We start from the raw sequence: 19746 nt of genomic DNA, 5'->3' as shown, positions 1-19746 counted from the left end.
CCTAATTGGATGTCGAATGTTTAGATTTCTTTGACGTAAACGCAAAAATGATTTGCGAGCAAAATCTATCCATATTCTCAAGGATACCTTAATTGTTTGCTTAATGTAAAAAAAAGCTGCTTCTTTCAATTTTAAGGGTTTTTTAATTTGTGGTCATGGTAGTGATGGTAATTAACCTTTAGCGAGAATATTAATTTGTTTTAAACACGTGACTCACGGTTACACGTTCACAATAGTAATTATTAAGTCAAAGGAGAATCTAAAACTAAGTCACTTTTAGAAGCAATAATGCAGTTATAGAAGCCGCGCAAACGGAAATTTGTTTTTCAAAGAATCAAATTCGTCAGATATTTCCAACATCTAATCAATTAGACACAGATGAATAGGAAATGTGTTGAACGACCAATACAACAATATCCTGTGCAACTCGTTTATGATTTTCCAGCGCGCATTATTTACAATTCCACTTAAATCAACGGAAAGAATATTATATTAAGGCCGATACCGCCAGCAATGAAAACACTGATAAATGTCAAGGAAATGAGTTCATGATTTTTGTTTCCAGAATATTTTAATTACAACATGAGGTCTGAAATTAGCGTAAAAATGAAATCTAAGACTAGAATAAAAGAGTCAGAAAATCAGACAGTCGTAAGTCATACTATTTTCCTCAAATTATTCTTTGACAAATTCTTGGTAATCAGTCATTAAATTAAGAAAAGCAAATAACAGAAAATGATAACAGATTTACGTGAAGCTAAAAGTATCATTATAGTTTATTCAACTGTTCAAACGACAGCTTAAAACAAGTAATGAGAATGGCTTTCAACCGTCAAACTGTCTGTGAATGTGATGGACGTTCTTAAATAATAATAGATTGTAATTAGAAATATCTCATTATTTTTTGTGTTAAAAACAGGTTAATGATAACTGCTAACTCACAACTGTGTTAATCGAAGAGACAACATGGTTGTGTACAGCCTTGCCGTGTTTCTATTGATTTCTACCGCTTCGGTGCTAGATGTATCTGCTGGCAGAATCAATCATAAGGTTGGTTTTTTTAAGTCACTTTTGTCATTTTTTTAGTTCTTTGCTATATTTTTGGGTTTGGAACAGAAAAGAACCCTCCGGATGAACTTTATTAGAAATACGAGGGTTCAGAACGTCCATATTTTCAGAGAGCAAACACATTGGCCAGATTTCCCCCAAACGAAATGAATACCGCCTTTGAAACTGAATAAAAAAGTTTATTTTTAGCACTGACTTTTAAAACAGTGTCATAATCATTAGTGGAGAGATAAAATAAAGTCGTTTGAAGGTAAGATATATACTGCATTTTAATAGACCTTCAAAAAAAGATTTCTAACGATGAATTTTCCGCAATGACTATTCCTCGGCATGGAATGAAAAGATTTCCACCGAGATAACGTTTTAAGATGCAGATGTAAGGTTCAAGAAGAATTTCCGAAAATTTGAGGCCAGCCTTAAAAATTTCACAGAAATTAACGACTGACTGGTTAGGTATTCAGAAAACGACCAAATTAATGACAGCAAAATTAGTCGAATCTTTCTTAAGCCTCTGTGTACAATAGGTAGTATAACTTATAAAGAACCACAATATTTTTGTTACGATGTTTTTGATTGGTTAAGTGTTTCGGCAGATTTAAACATCTTCATGTAGCAATGTCGGTGTGTAAAACATGAGTAAATATTATTGTTAATCTTTTACTGAAATGTTTATTACTTAAGCTAGGAAACTTGCTACATCAGCAAGAACGTGAACCACTTTTATTGATATTTGTTCACAATGCAGTGTATCTGGGCAATACGTAAGAAAGAAAATTTAGTAACATCACAGTTAAACATTTTTTTTTCCAATATAAAAGTATTTTTGCGCAGTTTAAGACTGTGTGTGAAAGCAAATCTTAGCATGGGCTATTTAAATGGTAAAAGGAAATTGGAGGTAACCACACATTATTTAGAGATAATAAGCAACAATAATTCTAAAAGGCGTTGAGATACATAACAACGCATGGCATTAAGAATTTGTTATTTATTCAGTGACACAGGCATACTCTGAAAAAAAAAAAAAGAAATTCAAGTTTTCACAACAGGAGTCGAGCCTAAGACGCTTTTCTGTAAACTAAAGCTTCGTTATCTCAAGCAAATGCTTGTTTACTCCCAATTCTCATTTTCAGTTTCAATAGCACTTGCTAAGATCTTCTTTTCACAAATGGTTATCAACAATTTTGAAGTAGTAGGTATATAGCCTTCCTAGATATTATTGGTTCTCGGGCCATCCCGGATGCGCGGAAAGTATGCGCAGCGGCAAAAAGAGGCACCGTCCTTTAAAGTTGTGAAACCGCTAGTAAGCAATCCAACTTAGTGGAAATGTTCTTGATAAACAACCACACGAGAAAAAATGAAAAAATGCAGGATACAGTATTGAAAAAAATTGCTTGTTATACAAAACATTTTCACATCCTTCCCAGATAATATCGTAAAGTTTTTAGTTTTGTCCCATTCAAGGGCAACAAAATTTGTAATTTCTTTTTCTGAATGAGGAAATTGAATGAGGAATGAGGAAGTTTTTCTCCCACAAATCACCCTTTATAAACTGCATCATTTTAAAACTATTTTGTTAAAACCTCCTTATGTCTGGTTTCTTTATAATTTAATATATGAACCATGACTTATATTCACGCCCTTAATAAGTCAATACCCGTTTTATTGGAATATTTTCCGACGAATGAAAACAAATGAAAAACCAGGAAAAGTTCCAAGCCATCCCAACACAATGAACTTCGGGTGTTAAGTTTCCACTTTAATAATTTCCCCCAAACATAATAATTGGCAGTAGTTCGGATCTGTGCCAATGTAAGCTTCACTGCTAAATGAGCTAAAATTGATGTTAATGTTTTTGTGCTTTTATTCTCTTGTTAATAATAATTTTGGCCGATATCAGGTCGATACATTGTTGAAGATGTTTAGGATCCACTCCACGGACAATGTTGCGATGAATGTTACCATCAATAAGTAGACAGGGTAAAAAAAAACTGACATGAAAATAGCTTAGAATACAAATACATCACTAATGTTTTAATATTTATTTATTTATTTGTTCTTTTCTCTCTTAGATCTTAGACAAAAGATCATATGGTAAGTTTCAAAAAGTCATTAATAAATTATAAGCCCATTGACCTATCAGATGGTCGATAAAACATCACGTGCAGAGGTTTTAAAACCCGATAAAACCTCCTCCTTATTAGTATGCGGTGTTTAATGTTTTTCTAGTATGCTAATATCCAACGTTCACAAAAGCATCATTGTTTTGAATTCTTCTGACACAAGCCTTTCCAGGAATGCATATCAAGCCGTTCAAAAAACGCGCACCACGTATTTTATTGGGTCCAAAAACACTCGGCTGCGCCTTGTGGTTTTAAATCCCGATTAAACACTTCCGCTCGTGTTTTAAACATTATGTAAATGCCATACATAGTTTCATATACTTTATTTACAGACGAAACCGTATATTAAATTGACAGGAATTAAACTTCAGTCGAGATCAAGAGAGAGGATTTTATAAATAGTGACAGGCCTGCGTGACTCTCACGTGTGTGCTTTAGCCGTTTTTAGAGTTTTGCTTTCACGAGTATATCCTTAAGAGAAATTAGAGGAAGTTCCTTGTAAATTTCTCTGAGCAATGGTTGTCGTTCTATTAAGAGTGGCCGTCTGTAATTTTCAACTAATGTGTTTTGGGTGAGAAAAAATAAAATTCCTCAAACTTTCTCAAAACAAAGGACTAGGTAAGTGATTTACATTTATATAACTTTTGGGTCAATCAAATAAATATTTTAGCTGTAGGACAAATAATTTGGTTTTTCACCTCTCGGAAGGCACTCAGGGATCATTTTACTACAGATCGTAAACATCTGGGTTTGGATATGAAAGGTAACTAAAACTAGACGCCAAGTTGGAACTCGAAATCAGAAGACATTTATGATTAATTCAGGACGGTTATTTCCAATTTTAATAATAAGCTGAATATTTTATCGATTTTTTTACTTGTCTCTTTTGTGAACCATTTCGGCGGGTACAAAAATTGGCTAAATTCAAATGAAAATATCGCCAATGGTACATTACTAGACTTCATAAAAGTACACCCCAGTTAAAGAGCAACGTCTTCCCTTCAAATATATGCAATAAAATTTTGGGGCCAACGTACCTACGAAATTTGACAGTTGAAATTACAAAGTGCACTTTTGTAAACAAACACTAAATTTTCAAATAGCTCAACGACGACGAGTCAATGACATACGGAGGAAAACAATCTAAAATCCCCTCGTGTCATGAAATACCCGAAGTGAACAAAATATTTTGCTTCCTGTTATATTTTTTGTGGATTAAAAACATTTTTTCGATGAATCATCCGCGAATTTTGAAAGAAACGAGACAAGTTTTGAAAAAGTATTGTTTTATTGTCACACCACCTGTTCAAAAGATAAGCAAAATCCGCGCTTCAAAAACAATCTAAATTGATAAATTATTTGACTTCTATTCAATACGTGAGCCATAGGCTATCTACGAGAAACGTACCTTTGCAGTGGATGGTACTTTTGAGGCCAGATGGTGAGGATCTGTGAAACGCACGTAACTGAGTTTCGCAAAAATTTACGAGCTGTCAACACGTTGGATTGCGTGACATAAGCACAGAAAGTTGTCCGCCCACCTGTCTGTCCATCGATGATCAAGTAATTTCGCGTTCTTTTCTCGTGACAATCATTGGCCCCTTCATAAAGCAATTACTACTTAATACAGGTCATGGCGACATGCGGTGACTCAACCTTCGTCGGTGGAACATGTAGTTTTAGTGCAGCAAAATAGCAAATCCTGCAGTGGTGAGGAGTATAGCGCTAGAGAGTTGTGTCAAGGACAGAAAAGCACGTCTAAAATCATGCAACGTCCGTGATGCTTCCTTGCAAAATGAGGCGCAGTTAGTGTTACTCCTAGCTAGAGCAGGTAATCAACTGAACCAGAGTAGTAATGCGGTAATAAAAAATTTATAGTTTGAAGTTACACTATTCCTATCCCCAATTTATAACAAAACATTTACAAGTCTGCTTGATAAAAAGGACAATTCCAACATAATACTTGGTCAAGGAATTAAGATTAAAACTAGCCCGCTATTTGAGTTGCGTTATGTTTCTTTTCACGTAGCACTCCCATTCCCTCCGGGGGAGGGGTAAAGGGTAAGGTGGGAGATGAGGAGGGTCTGTGGTTTCATCGTCTTAGGTGTCCCGGGTAGGTGTGGAAAGTTTTAACCAGGCGAGCAGGAGAAGTGAACACAAACTCCTGGAGAGGAATCGAAAAAACAACTAAAGTAGGAAATTTTTGGTCCCATGCGCTCTCCGTGCATTCCCTCGCGAGCCTTCCCCGACTGCTACGTAGGCTACCAATTTCAGAGTAAAATGATTTATGTTTAATGGTTACTTTAATATTGTAAGGGTAATGCCCTAAAGATTTATATTTCTGAATTTTAAACTACTTTGACGTCAATAAATTCCAAAATGATGGGGCGCGCGGAAAGTTTAAAAGCAAAAGTCGTTTCCCTATCAAGGGAGTAGGAGAAATGAACGAAAAATGTCTGGAGAGGAAGGCGAAAAACAACCAAAGTCGGCACTTTATGGTCCCCTAAGCACTCCATGCATTAACTCGCTACCCTCCCCCGCGAGCCTTCCCCGCTCGTTCATCAACTTCGTTGATATCTTTGCTAGTAGCTGTGCAATACCCGAGGTTAAGGAAAGCTCCACTCAGTAGAATTAGAGAAGAAAAACGATTCCCACGATGAAGATGATCAACCAACAAAGCTCTTCACTTGCCCGGTTGACGGATATGTAAAACTTTTCCAGCGTTACAGTTCTTAAGAGAACGATTTTCAGGACGGTAAATGTGAAATTGTCCTCGAAAGGGAGAACTTATTCCACAAGGCCAGAATCGCCTACAGAGACAAACTTCTTCGTGGTTCTGATATTCAACCAGCTAGTGGCAAGATCTACGCTTCGAGGCCCTGCTGAAGAGATTCAAACACAAGCCGGGCTGGGCACGATAAAGCAGGCTAAACGTTTCACCGAAAAGTAAGAATGCTACCTTGATGAAAAGTTTCCCATTGGACAGGAAAACGGCCATAAGCTTCATGCAGCAGCCGTAGCATGTGACATAAGGTTTGCTAAGGACAAAGGCGGAAATGGAAGGTTTACAGTAGATGATTTCCTCACTCCTCAACAAGCTAAAGAACAGCCAAGAAGACACCCCTGAAGAAGACATAATTGCCGCTGAGGGCGGGCGAAGCTGCTTATTCACTAACTCACCAAACTATTCTTGACCAGTGTCTGTTATCCCTTCCAGTCACTTTCGAATCATTTAACCTCTCTAACTTAAATGCGTCGAATGGATTCAAAAAGCTTAGCATCATCATGCTCCGCAAAATGTGTGAATCTTGACTTTGATTTGATAGATGTCACCCATTTCTCAACGGCATGTAAGGCACCGTACATCGAATTACAAAGGTGTCTCGTGCATGAGTGCAGCTGTGCACTTCACCAAAAATGATTGCAAAATCTTTGCATAAGTCTTGTAACAAAACGGTATATAACAGTTAGCATTTGGTGTATTTTCACGTCTTCCACGCCTTCGAGTTGTACTTTACTTCCTTTCATGGTTATTACGTAGAGAGATGTAGACAACTTGTTGGCGGAATGTAGGAACCGGAACTAGAATATCTCTACTAGGCTATCATTAGACAACAAAGGCGTTTCAGAATTTTTTGTCATGACTCAGACCCCCTTCCAAGAAACTTGCTACATGTGCTGCCAGTCTCCTGTAAAGAAAAAAAGCCAGGCGGTGCTACCAATAAAGTTAGTAAAATCCAGCTGAAGCCGGACTACATCCAGACTGAAAATCGGCGATATATTAACGCAGGTTTGGGGAAACATAGAATGTTCAGTTTCAGCAGTAGGCGCTTGATTGCTTTCTTGTTTAGCTAAGTAGTCTGTATCTGATATCCTCTTATTTGATATCGCTTCACATGTCTGTGATGAAAAAACGTTTTCTCTAAAACTGACATCAGATAATCATTTGCGCGGCTCGGCACTCACGTATTCCCGACCCGAGTGATCTGGGGACGACAATGTGTATGTAACGCAATCTTTTTTGCCTTGCCAACTGCTGGATCAGGAGATCTCTCGCTACTTCATGCGCCACAGAAAAGATACTTCTATTGTCGGAAAGAAAACATTAGCTTGACGACCTCAATTATTGTAAGGATCTCGAGAGTCGTTGGATCTTTCGAATACCGCAAAACATTCAGTTTTTCCGTGACGAACAGCGGGAGATACAGTCAAAGAATGGTCAAAGTTTGCCTTCTTTGTCGAAGACTGTATAAACTTCACCACAAATTCCGCGGAAACATGTTTCCATTCCGCCATCCCACTGGGAAGGTAACTGAAAGCATTCCTTTTTCTCCAGGTCACAGTATCTTCAGCATGTAAGTGGATTTTGTAATGTTTTTCCTTCCGTATGTCATTGACTCGTCGTTGTTGAGCTAATTAAAGATTGCGTTTGTTTACAAAAGTGCACTTGGTAATTTCAACTGTCAAATTTCGTAGGTACGTTGGCCCCAAAATTTTATTGCATATATTTGAAGGGAAGACGTTGCTCTTTAACTGGGGTGTACTTTTATGAAGTCTAGTAATGTACCATTGGCGATATTTTCATTTGAATTTAGCCGATTTTTGTACCTGCCGAAATAGCTCCCAAAAGAGACGAGTAAAAAAATCGATAAAATATTCAGCTTTTTATTAAAATTGGAAATAACCGTCCTGAATTAATCATAAATGTCTTCTGATTTCAAGTTCCAACTTGGCGTCTAGTTCTAGTTACGTTTTATATCCAAACCCAGGAGTTACCGATGTGTAGTAAAATGATCCCTGAGTGCCTTCCGAGAGCTGAAAAACCAAATTATTTGTCCTACAGCTAAAATATTTATTTGATTGACCTGAAAGTTACAAGAATGTGAATTACTTATCTAGTCCTTTCTCCTGAGAAAGTTTGAGGAATTTTATTTTTTCTCACCCAAAACACATTAGTTGAAAATTACAGACGGCCACTCTTAAATGCCAGTTTTCCATTAGTATTTGTTTCAAGTTAGTAACTGATGGGTGGTATTGCGTGCCAAAAGGCAAGATTCTATTGTTTGTGCGAGGTTTTTGTTGAAGGGCCTGTTTTCTATTTTTAAAAATCACTTCTGAGAGAGTTCTCTGCACTAGATTTTTTGGATAGAGGATGATATCAAGAGTACCTTCATCCTCTCTTGTCAAACAATGTTGTTAATTATACAAATTAAGACTATCGTAATCATCATTATCATCTTCGTTGTCATCATCGTCATCGTTGCCATCGTCATTATCATAATCATTATTATTATTATTATTATTATTAATTAATTAATTAATTAATTAATTAATTAATTAATTAATTAATTAATTAATTAATTAAGAAGTGGTGGGATGTCCTTAGCACTCTTGGTCCAGATTTTGGGTACTTTCCAAACGACAAAAAATGCTGGATTATCGCAAAACCAGCCAAGGAAGAAAGTGTCAGAGAAGCCTTCAAGGAAACGTCCATTAATGTCACAGCGCAAGGGCAAAAACATCTCGGGGCGGTGACAGGTTCCCGAGGATATTTAGAGGAATATGTCAGCGAAAAGGTGTCCAATTGGGTCAATGAAGTAGCGTCGACGTTAGCAGAATTTGCTCTATCTCAACCACAAGCGTGCTACGCAGCCTACACCTTTGGCTTGAAACATCGGTGGACGTTTTTTTTAAGAACTCTCCCCGACATTCAGGATCTACAAGAGCCACTAGAGAATGCAATATCTCAGGTGCTCATTCCTGCGATTACTGAGCGTAAGTGTAATCAGCTAGATAGGACCATTCTTGCGCTGCCAGTCCGCCTAGGTGGTCTTGGTTTTGGAAACCCATGCCTTGAAGCAAGCTGCGAGTACGCTTCCTCAGTCAAAGTAACAACACCCCTCGTTGAACAAATCGTATCTCATTCACATGAGCTACCAGAAGATTCCCTCGTAAAATCAGCACAACAGGCAGTAACAAGGGAAAGATCAAAGGAACTCGTATACAGAACAGAGCGTATTAAGGAGATGGCACCATGTAAGACTAAGCGAGCACTGAATCTGGCGGCGGAAAAAGGATCATCGGCGTGGCTTACAGTCCTCTCTCTTAAAGATCTGGGTTTTAACCTCAATAAAAGGCAGTTCCGCGACGATGTTAAACTACGCTATGACGGTCAATAGATGACATCCCTTCCACATGTGCCTGTGGGGACGTTTTTACTGTTGACCACTCCATGATCTGTAAACTAGGAGGTTTCGTCATTCAGCGTCACAATGAGCTCAGAGATCTTTAGGCTGAACTCCTGAGTACAGTTTGCAGTGACGTTGAGACTGAGCCAGTTCTCCTAGACATCTCTGGAGAACAGTTAAGAAGAGGATCCAACAAAGCCAAGATGCGAGATTGGATATCCATGCACGTGGGTTCTGGGAGCAACGACGATCGGCATTCTTTGATGTAAGGGTTTGCCACCCCAATGCTGAATCGTATAAGGACCCGGAGCCGCAACAGATCTATCGTACGCATGAGGATGAGAAAAAGCGCCTGTTCTCAAGGAGAGTTCTCGACATTGAGCATGGAACATTTACACCTTTGGTCTTCACTACAACCGGCGGAATGGGCAATGAATGCTTGAGATACCATAGTCGATTAGCGGAGCTGATTGCTATCAAGAAAGGGGAGCAATATGCTAAAACCATGTCATGGATCAGAAGCCGAATTTCATTCGCACTGTTAAGTCTGCACTCGTCTGTCTTAGAGGTTCTAGGACATTACGAAGAATTCAACGTGACATCAAGAACGCGGACATTAACATTGAAACTGCAGAAGGGGCCATTTGAGAGATGCGTATTTTGTTTATTTTTTTTTCTTTTCTTTTTATCAAGTGGAACTGATTTTAAAATGCCTAATTTCATTTTTTTTAAACTTCATGACATTTGGTTTTTTTCTTTTTCTTTACAAAAACATTATTGCTTGAAAATATTCTTTTTTTTTTAATCGAAATGAAATGTGAATAGGTTTTTAAGAGTGCCTGACTGTAACTTTCGAGAATCGCTGGCCAAGCTTGAAAAATCGAAACTCCTGATAATTTGCCTGAAGTTTACTTTTGGGGAACTATCTTCGAAAATATTATTTGAATGTTCTGGAAATTTTTAGTTTTCGAGAATTTTGGAGAAAACGAAATAACGGGTTTTGCCTCATTAATTATGCAAAAATCTCACTCAAAATTAGCCAAGTTCAATACGCTTGTGTTGAAACAGTACGCAACGCTAGAAAGCGAAGTCGGTTTTGAATAAGAGCATAACTCATCTACTTTCTATTAATGGGACCTATGTAAACTTTTGTAGAACTTTGGAGGGTTTTATGGCTCTTTGAAAAATTGACATTTTGAGGACTTCGCGATGAGGCGAAAATTGAGTAAGTTTGAAGGTTTAAAATGCATCTTGGTATGTCAGGTATCGACTCGAGAGGAACATTGTGATAAAGCTTGGGTCTTCGTCTTTAATAATACGAAATAAAAAATCTGGGCAATCAATGCACGCGCTGACGAAAACCAAAGTTAGCGAGGCTTCGTTAACAAATTTGCATAATTCGCAACTGTTGAGAAAACGGTCAGTGTAAAATGCAGACTGCAGACTGCAGACTGCAGACTGCAGACTGGGGGTAAAATGCAGACTCGGGGTAAAATGCAGACTGAACACTGCAGACCAGGGGTAAAATGCAGACTAAATTAAATTAAATTTTGTTCGGTTGGGCAGGTTGTATCCCGGAAAGTATTCATTCATTTTAAACCGTGTGAACTGTTTTCATTTTCTACGATTTTTTCGCAAGCGCTAAATTCCTTTCTCGTTATCTGCGCAACAGAAATCTTTTCATATTTGAATTCTACATTTACTCAGCTTTCTATAGAGACAATAATGAGCTCGATAGGACATATATTTACCGAGATACGAGTTTTTGAGTTTTCTGTACTCGGTTTGTTTACAACGTAATTAATTCACGGCGGACGGTACATCCATCCGCATACTTTAAAATTCACCGATATATTTCGAAAGCCCATCGTCAAATGCATTTTTTTTTTTAAACTAAAACATTTAAATATGTTGTTGAGCGGTTTTTCTCTTTATTTCGAAGCGAATTCTTGGAGAAATAATTTTTGAAAGTATTTGAAGAAGTAGGGCGCCGTCCCCAAAAGTCATGCAATGAAATCCTAAGTTCTATTCGCAAGCCTCAAATTCCTTTTTCGCTAACAACGCTACATATATCTTTTTGGAATTCTACACTTACTTATTAGCTTTCTATACAGACCAAAATCACTTCGAGTGTTTTACAGTCAACCCAGCTGGTCACGCGTGAACGATATTTTTCAAATTTGAACGAAGTTTTGAAATTTACATGTCTCCGACATGTCAGTTTTCAAAATCGCCAACGAGATTTCAGAGTTCCCGCATAAATTTCCCCCAGTCTGCAGTCTGCATTTTACACTGACCGAATTTAATTTAGTCTGCATTTTACCCCTGGTCTGCAGTGTTCAGTCTGCATTTTACCCCGAGTCTGCATTTTACCCCCAGTCTGCAGTCTGCAGTCTGCAGTCTGCAGTCTGCAGTCTGCATTTTACACTGACCGGTTGAGAAAATGCTATGTTGTGGCGACTCGGTGAAAACATTGACCCAGGCTATCTTCAAATGGTTATTTCACCCCACATTGCATTTGTCTGTTTCTCTTTCTTGTTTAATAACGTGGTAGAAAAGGTCTGGAAAAAAATGCGTGATCGGACAAGAAAATATTCGTCAAATTCTGGTGGGAAATTTGCACAATGCAAATCTTCCAATAAATCTTTCTGCAAACGAATCTGATTGGGAAGGTTTCGTTAAGAGACCATTTGACCGAAACACCCCACATAAAAGAAGTCAAAACAACGTTTAATAATTCGATTTTAACCAATTATTGTCGAATCTTAACCTTTAAATAATAGTGCCAAACTGATACTCGCTATTGCGTTACCTGCGTCACGTCAGTAGCTGTCGATGAGTCTTAGAATATAATGCCCACAAACCAACTTGTGCTGCGAAATTGTCAATTACAACAACTGGAAAAAAGACCTTTATTTACTGGCATATGAGTGGTTTTGATAAAAATAAAACGTTCACATGACACTTGAATCACGTTTAAAAGTACATGCTTGTCAAATGAGATGCGAAAGTTGGACATAGGGTCGGTCAAAGTGAATATTTTTAATTAAATGAAGTTTGTTTACTGGAATGCATGCTTTTTCAAATAGCTAGTCCAAACTTCTTCAGTGGCCTTCCAAATAATGATCACCCAGAATTGGGTCAGTCAAAAGAACTCTCTGTTCGTGTTGTTTGATACTGTACCTTCGCAAGTGGCTGAAAAACAATGTCAGCTGGCACGCCATATTTTAACGTAATTACTGGTATGAAATATCACACATGCACGGATACACGCTTCAAAACCTGTGTGCCAATTTCCGTTTAACAAAATAATAACTTAGTTTCTACCTACAGTCCACATTGGCTGTAGGGAATGCATTTATCTTTGTCGAATGTCAACAACAGAAACACGGGTATCTCATTGACACTGTATAAACGCAATGTCTACTGCATATATCACAGGCAGCCGAAACTCTATGACCTTTGTTTGACCTTTATATTTTGATGTCACGATGAGTGTTACGCAATGGCGTAAATTATAAGGGTTTGCATGGGAATTTACGAATGTGTTTTGGAGTCGAAAGTAAAGGGCATGAATTGAACAAAAATTGCTTACCTTGTCTCCTTGATCTCTTGCCAAGGTTTTGTGCGCCATATTTTGGCCATTTTAGTACGATTCCAGTGGGTTTTTAAAGGTTTGCTGAAAAATTTCCTCTCTCTATACGGTATCCCACTATAGATATATATCCCCCAAATCGTGGTCACTTTGGTAGCAATAGTATTCTTTGAAAGAAATTGCAACGTTAACAACGCCGTCGCTATAAAACACGAGTCACAGACGAAGAACTGCGGACCACGGGGTGGGCATAAAGTTCGTATTAGGATAGGAGGACTATGGGTTACGGACTATGGACTGACTGCACGCCCCCTAGTTTACATTGGCTGTAGGGCATGCATTTATCTTTGTCGAGTGTCAACAACAGAAACACGGGTATCTCAGTGACACTGTATACACGAAATGTCTACTGCATACATGTCTATGTACGACATCTAGATGATTGTGCACGTGGGCTCATTGGCTGATCACGATCATGATCATCAAACATCCTTTTGCGCATTTAATCACGCCAGTTTTCATCATATCGAACCCTGAGATGACGGATGACGTCTCTCTTCAGCGCGTTTTAAAAATCCAGCTGTTTCGCTGAGATAAAGCAAGATTTTATGTTTGCACTGTCGATCCTCACTATTTTATTCCAAGTCCTTGTTTTGTTTCTGAAAAAAAATTAAATAAAAATAAAGGGACAAAAACAACTACCGAAACTTGATTTGATACATATTAAACTTACTGAGAATGAATACAAGAAAGATATGATTTTCAGACTTCAGTTCTCCTTTAAACCCAGTCCGTAGTCCGTAGTCCGTAGTCCGTAGTTCGTAGTCCGTAGTCCGTAGTCCGTAGTCCGTAGTCCGTAGTCCGTAGTTCAAAGTCGTCGGCTTACTTTAGTTTCTCTTTTATACCCAGTCCGTGGTCTGCAGTCCTTTGTCTGCGACTCAGACTTTATACTGACCTCATTGTTGACGTTGCAACGAAAACTATTGCTACTGAAGTGACCAACCTTTTGGGGACATATATAGCAGGATATAGAGCGAGGAAATTGTTCAGCAAACCTTTTTAAAAAAACCCACTGGAATCGTACTAAAATGGCCAAAATATGGCGCACAAACACTAGCAAGAGATCAAGGAGACATGGTAAGCAATTTTTGTTCAATTTATGCCCTTTATTTTCGACTCCAAAACACGTTTGGAACACGTATGTTTACAAACCGTAATGATTTACGCCATTGCGTAACACTCATCGTGACATCAAAATATAAAGGTCAAACAAAGGTCATAGAGCTTCGGCTACCTGTGATGTATGCAGTAGACATTGCGTGTATACAGTGTCAATGAGATACCCGTGCTTCTGTTGTTGACATTCGACAAAGATAAATGCATTCCCTACAGCCAATGTGGACTGTAGGTAGAAACTAAGTTATTATTTTGTTAAACGGAAATTGGCACACAGGTTTTGAAGCGTGTATCCGTGCATGTGTGATATTTCATACCAGTAATTACGTTAAAATATGGCGTGCCAGCTGACATTGTTTTTCAGCCACTTGCGAAGGTACAGTATCAAACAACACGAACAGAGAGTTTTTTTGACTGACCCAATTCTGGGTGATCATTATTTGGAAGGCCACTGAAGAAGTTTGGACTAGCTATTTGAAAAAGCATGCATTCAGTAAACAAACATGATTTAATTAAAAATATTCACTTTGACCGACCTTCGCATCTCATTTGACAAGCATGTATCTTTTAAACGTGATTCAAGTGTCGTGTGAACGTTTTATTTTTATCAAAACCACTCATATGCCAGTAAATAAAGGTCTTTTTTTCTAGTTGTTGTAATTGACAATTTCGCAGCACAAGTTGGTTTGTGGGCATTATATTCTAAGACTCATCGACAGCTACTGACGTGACGCAGGTAACGCAATAGCGAGTATCAGTTTGGCACTATTATTTAAAGGTTAAGATTCGACAATAATTGGTTAAAATCGAATTATTAAACGTTATTTTGACTTCTTTTATGTGGGGTGTTTCGGTCAAATGGTCTCTTAACGAAACCTTCCCAATCAGATTCGTTTGCAGAAAAATTTATTGGAAGATTTGCATTATGCAAATTTCCCACCAGAATTTGACGAATATTTTCTTGTCCGATCACGCATTTTTTTCCAGACCTTTTCTACCACGTTATTAAACAAGAAAGAGAAACAGACAAATGCAATGTGGGGTGAAATAACCATTTGAAGATAGCCTGGGTCAATGTTTTCACCGAGTCGCCACAACATAGCATTTTCTCAACAGTTGCGAATTATGCAAATTTGTTAACGAAGCCTCGCTAACTTTGGTTTTCGTCAGCGCGTGCATTGATTGCCCAGATTTTTTATTTCGTATTATTAAAGACGAAGACCCAAGCTTTATCACAATGTTCCTCTCGAGTCGATACCTGACATACCAAGATGCATTTTAAACCTTCAAACTTACTCAATTTTCGCCTCATCGCGAAGTCCTCAAAATGTCAATTTTTCAAAGAGCCATAAAACCCTCCAAAGTTCTACAAAAGTTTACATAGGTCCCATTAATAGAAAGTAGATGAGTTATGCTCTTATTCAAAACCGACTTCGCTTTCTAGCGTTGCGTACTGTTTCAACACAAGCGTATTGAACTTGGCTAATTTTGAGTGAGATTTTTGCATAATTAATGAGGCAAAACCCGTTATTTCGTTTTCTCCAAAATTCTCGAAAACTAAAAATTTCCAGAACATTCAAATAATATTTTCGAAGATAGTTCCCCAAAAGTAAACTTCAGGCAAATTATCAGGAGTTTCGATTTTTCAAGCTTGGCCAGCGATTCTCGAAAGTTACAGTCAGGCACTCTTAATAGCTCTTTTTTATATACTTTTAACTTGTAAATAGCAATTTGTGTGGAATACTTTAATAAAGTTTATTTTATTTACATATATATTTTTAATTATTATTATTATTATTATTGTTATTATTATTATTATTATTATTATCAAACATGATAATATTATCGATTTGTTGATGAAAATTATGGATAGAATCATATTTAAGACAACGAAACGTTGTCTTAAATGATTGTACCCGTAATTGTCATCATCAAATTAATTGGATTTTTTGTAACAGCAGGTTGATTGTAAATAGGATTTTAATTGAGGTTTTGTAATAAAGATTAATAATAATAATAATAATAATAATAATAATAATAATAATAATAATAATAATAATTATTATTATTATTATTATTATTATTATTATTATTGATAGCAATTTTTTCCTTACACAGATTTTGAATGTAACAAGAAGGTAATTAGCCGTAACCCTTTCGAGAAAGTGGCATGTCTTAAAGGAAAGCATGGTCCACCTGAATATTTGTTTTACCAATGCCCTAAAATGCCGAAAATCTGTCCCCAAAAAGAAATTGACCCAGCAGCGGAATGCTGTCCAGAAACATGCAGTAAGTCGCTTCAAATAATTATGTTTTTTGTATATAATTTTTAAATGAATTAGTGATTGAGTTGTTAAGGACGGTGCCTACTTTTGCTACTGCGCACACGTTCTGCGCATCTCGAGATACTCGGGTTTCCTATGGGTGGTAATACAAATACAGGGATATTTTTGCGCAGTTTAAAACTATGCGGAGAAAACAGACCTTGGCAAGTGCCCTAGTTATCTATAAAAAAAATTGGGAGTAACCATACATTTTTCAGAGATAATTTATGTTCAATTTGAGAAAAAATTTCATACATTGTTTTGTATTTTGGCGCTCTTAAGAATTCTTGTTGCTTAATTATCTCTAAAAAAAAAAAAATGCGTGGTTACCCCCAATTTTCTTTTTGGATTCCAATAGCCCTTGCTAAGATATGCTTTTCCCGCATAGTCATAAACAGCGCAAAAATACCTCTGATATTAGTAGGCACCGTTCTTAAGATTGAATATAATTTAGATTTAATACAATTTATGTATTTTTATTTTAATTCAGTATAACTCAAATTAAATCGGCCGTAGATGACTGTTTTTGGTACATCGTCTTTGGAGACATCTTTTCGCGTCACTCTGTATTTTTAATGACAAGGTTAGTTTTATCAATCCCCTTTTATAGTTTACAAGCGCATGCATCTAAGGTATTTTGCAAAACACAATCTCTTTTTCAAGCACCACTTCCTGGCGTTTCTTTGTTCCTACTCAAGAAAATTAAGGCATGGGTCTCTAGTTACTTACTCAAAAAATCAAGGTGGTGGTCAATCTTCTGAAGATTTAGCTGTAACGTCCTTAGACTTTGGCAGCATAATATGCTTACAAATGTCAACATATTGACATACACAACTTATGCAAATTAGACCATATGACCTTTTGCGGCCGAAACATTTATGAAAACATTTGAGCAAAAATGGCACTACTTTTTATTGCCTCCTGGAGGCTGCCGGTAGTTTTAAAACTTTGCCACTGTTAGGCACTTCATTTCTGTGCTCGGGCTTTTTAAAATATTCCTTTAATTTTGAAAATAAACGGCATTTCTTACTAGTGCCCAGTCCCTCCAAAGTAAAATTGGCCGTTTATTTTCAAAATTGAGGGAATATTTAAAAAGGCCCGGGCATAGAAATGAAGTGATAAACAGTGGTAAAGTTTTAAAACTACAGGCAGCCCCCGGGAGGCAATAAAAAGTGGTACCATTTTTGCTCAAAAGTTTTCTTTAATTTTGCATCCGTGAAAGGTCACGTGACCTAATTTGCATAAGTTCTTTATGTCAATATGTTAACATTTGTAAGCATATTATGCTGTCAAAGTCTTACGACGTTATAGCTAAATCTTCAGAAGATAGACCACCCCCTTGCTTTTTTGAGTAAATAACTACAGACCTATGCCTTAATTTTCTTGAGTAGCGAGGTTTAACTTTTCGAAGTTGTCATCAAGGTTCTCAAATACTGAGCGCCATGGCGTTCTTGGAAACTATTTGCATAACTGTAACACCTAAAAATCTGATCGCAATTTCAGGCAAATTTAATGAATAGTTTCGTAACAGCCTTCTTAAACTCAATTATAATTCATAAAGAGGAAACAAGGGAAATCACTACAGTGAAGGAAATTTGGAAAAGTGATTTTAATTAATTAGTGAATTTTTTCTTTGAATTTCTCTGAGATTTATAAATTGTTTAAGAAGCTATATCAAAGACACTCGAAAGAGTGTTTTATCCGATTATTTTTCAAACATCTAGAAGTTGGCTGAAACAACAAGGCGAAGCCGAGTATCGTGATCCCACTTTGCCTTGTTTGGAAATTGGGCGCAACATTGTTCCTCATTCTTTTCATATATCATTTAACCCAACTTTTATCCAGTTCAGAACTCAAATAAGTCGGATTACACTTTTCAAATTAGTAATATGTCTTTTTGAAACAGGTTAATATGATGAAAACTAGAAGGGTGTATTATGCATTTAAAAAGTAATCTCAGATGAAAGTGTATCGGTCCGGATGAACACATTGCTTAAACCAGCCCATTTCTTGTCAACAGTTTGCAGTGACGGTAATCGAATGTATTCAGCTGGTGAGAAATTTGAGTTTTCGAAAGACGGCCAGCATTACAGCTGCGAGTGTGGATCAAATGAGGTACCATCCTGTCAGCCTATCTTCATAGGTAAATACGCAACAGTAAAATAAAACTTAATGACTGGTCTCGAGGGAAACACCTTATATTATTTCTCCGAGGACTAGTGAAAAGCCATTTGCGGACAAAACACTCCTAAGAGAACGAAGTGTGAAACCTAGGAAGTGATAACTCTCTAAAATGGTCTCAAATCAGCACAAAATGGCAAAAAAGACAATAGGTAATACCCCTTAGAAGCAAGGCATGTCATTATTATTAAGAACTTTCTAGTATTTGTACCTCCTAAATCCGATCTTAAATATTACCACACAAACTCTTCTATTTGCGCCCGTTGACCGCTATTACGCAGGATGATCATCGCTCACAGCTTCAGCTTGGGCCGCCTGTGCACAAATTAACAATGATAGCTACTGCATAAGACTGTTATAAAAATCTCCACCAAGAACATTCAAGAATATTGTTTCATCGCAAAGGTAATCCACATGAAACAAGGCAGGTTAAATTTCCAATGTCACTTTGAAGATGACTAAAACAATAGCTGCTTTCTTTGAAAATACTTTTAGCCTTTGAAAAGTTTCAGATTTGAACCATTGAAAAATGTTTACAGCGCGACTACTGTTACGGGGGTCAGCAAGTAAAACCTAAAAAGTTTGGAATTATTCACTGTTCGTATCCTACTGAGATCTGATTGGCCAGTGTTTAGTAGTCGTACTGTAACAGTAACTTCTGATGGGTATGATTTCTTCTCAGTCCCACCAAAGGAACCCAGGCCCCCACCAGTTTTCCCTCCGCCTGGAAAAGTTCCCTCCGAAAGAGAAGCGGTAAGTGCCAAAGGGCTGTTTATCGACAAAGAATGTTTTTTTTATTTTCCTTTCTAGATGTTGGCATTGGTGACTGCCGAGGCCATATGGGGTGAAAGGGGAAAGGATTGCTCAGGCTTTTTAACCTATATACACCTTTTCCATAAATGGCTGCCGATAAATAATTCTTTGTTTCCGTTAAAATTACCCTTACTAGCGCCGTTGGCATTTGCAAAATTCAATAGCATTTTTGCTCTAAAACAAGATTAGTAACGCTAATTAACATATATCGAAAGGAGTAACAAATCGGTCGCCATTTATGAAAAAAGGTCTATGGGATTGAAGAAAGATGCTATTGAGAA

General features: G+C 37.3%; 1 protein-coding gene across 2 annotated transcripts in view; it reads left to right on the top strand.

Moving 5' to 3' along the window:
- Positions 1-954: 954 nt before the first annotated feature.
- The window catches only part of LOC146468819 (uncharacterized), a 349521-nt gene continuing 330729 nt past the window's right edge, over positions 955-19746 (top strand). The window contains exons 1-5 of one of the 2 annotated variants that reach the window (XM_085123920.1): positions 961-1050; positions 3138-3159; positions 16266-16436; positions 18492-18614; positions 19335-19405. In XM_085123920.1, coding sequence (XP_084980046.1) covers positions 967-1050; positions 3138-3159; positions 16266-16436; positions 18492-18614; positions 19335-19405 — 471 coding nt within the window. In that variant the 5' untranslated portion in view covers positions 961-966. Of the gene's footprint in view, positions 1051-3137; positions 3160-16265; positions 16437-18491; positions 18615-19334; positions 19406-19746 lie in introns of both variants that reach the window. The other variant, XM_085123919.1, reaches the window with a different exon arrangement.

Source organism: Pavona decussata, unplaced genomic scaffold (assembly GCF_977016875.1).
Source record: "Pavona decussata unplaced genomic scaffold, jaPavDecu1.1 SCAFFOLD_128, whole genome shotgun sequence".
NCBI classification, from domain to species: domain Eukaryota; kingdom Metazoa; phylum Cnidaria; class Anthozoa; order Scleractinia; family Agariciidae; genus Pavona; species Pavona decussata.
The sequence above is the reverse complement of the archived record's forward strand: the minus strand, read 5'-3'. Positions and strand labels throughout refer to the sequence as shown.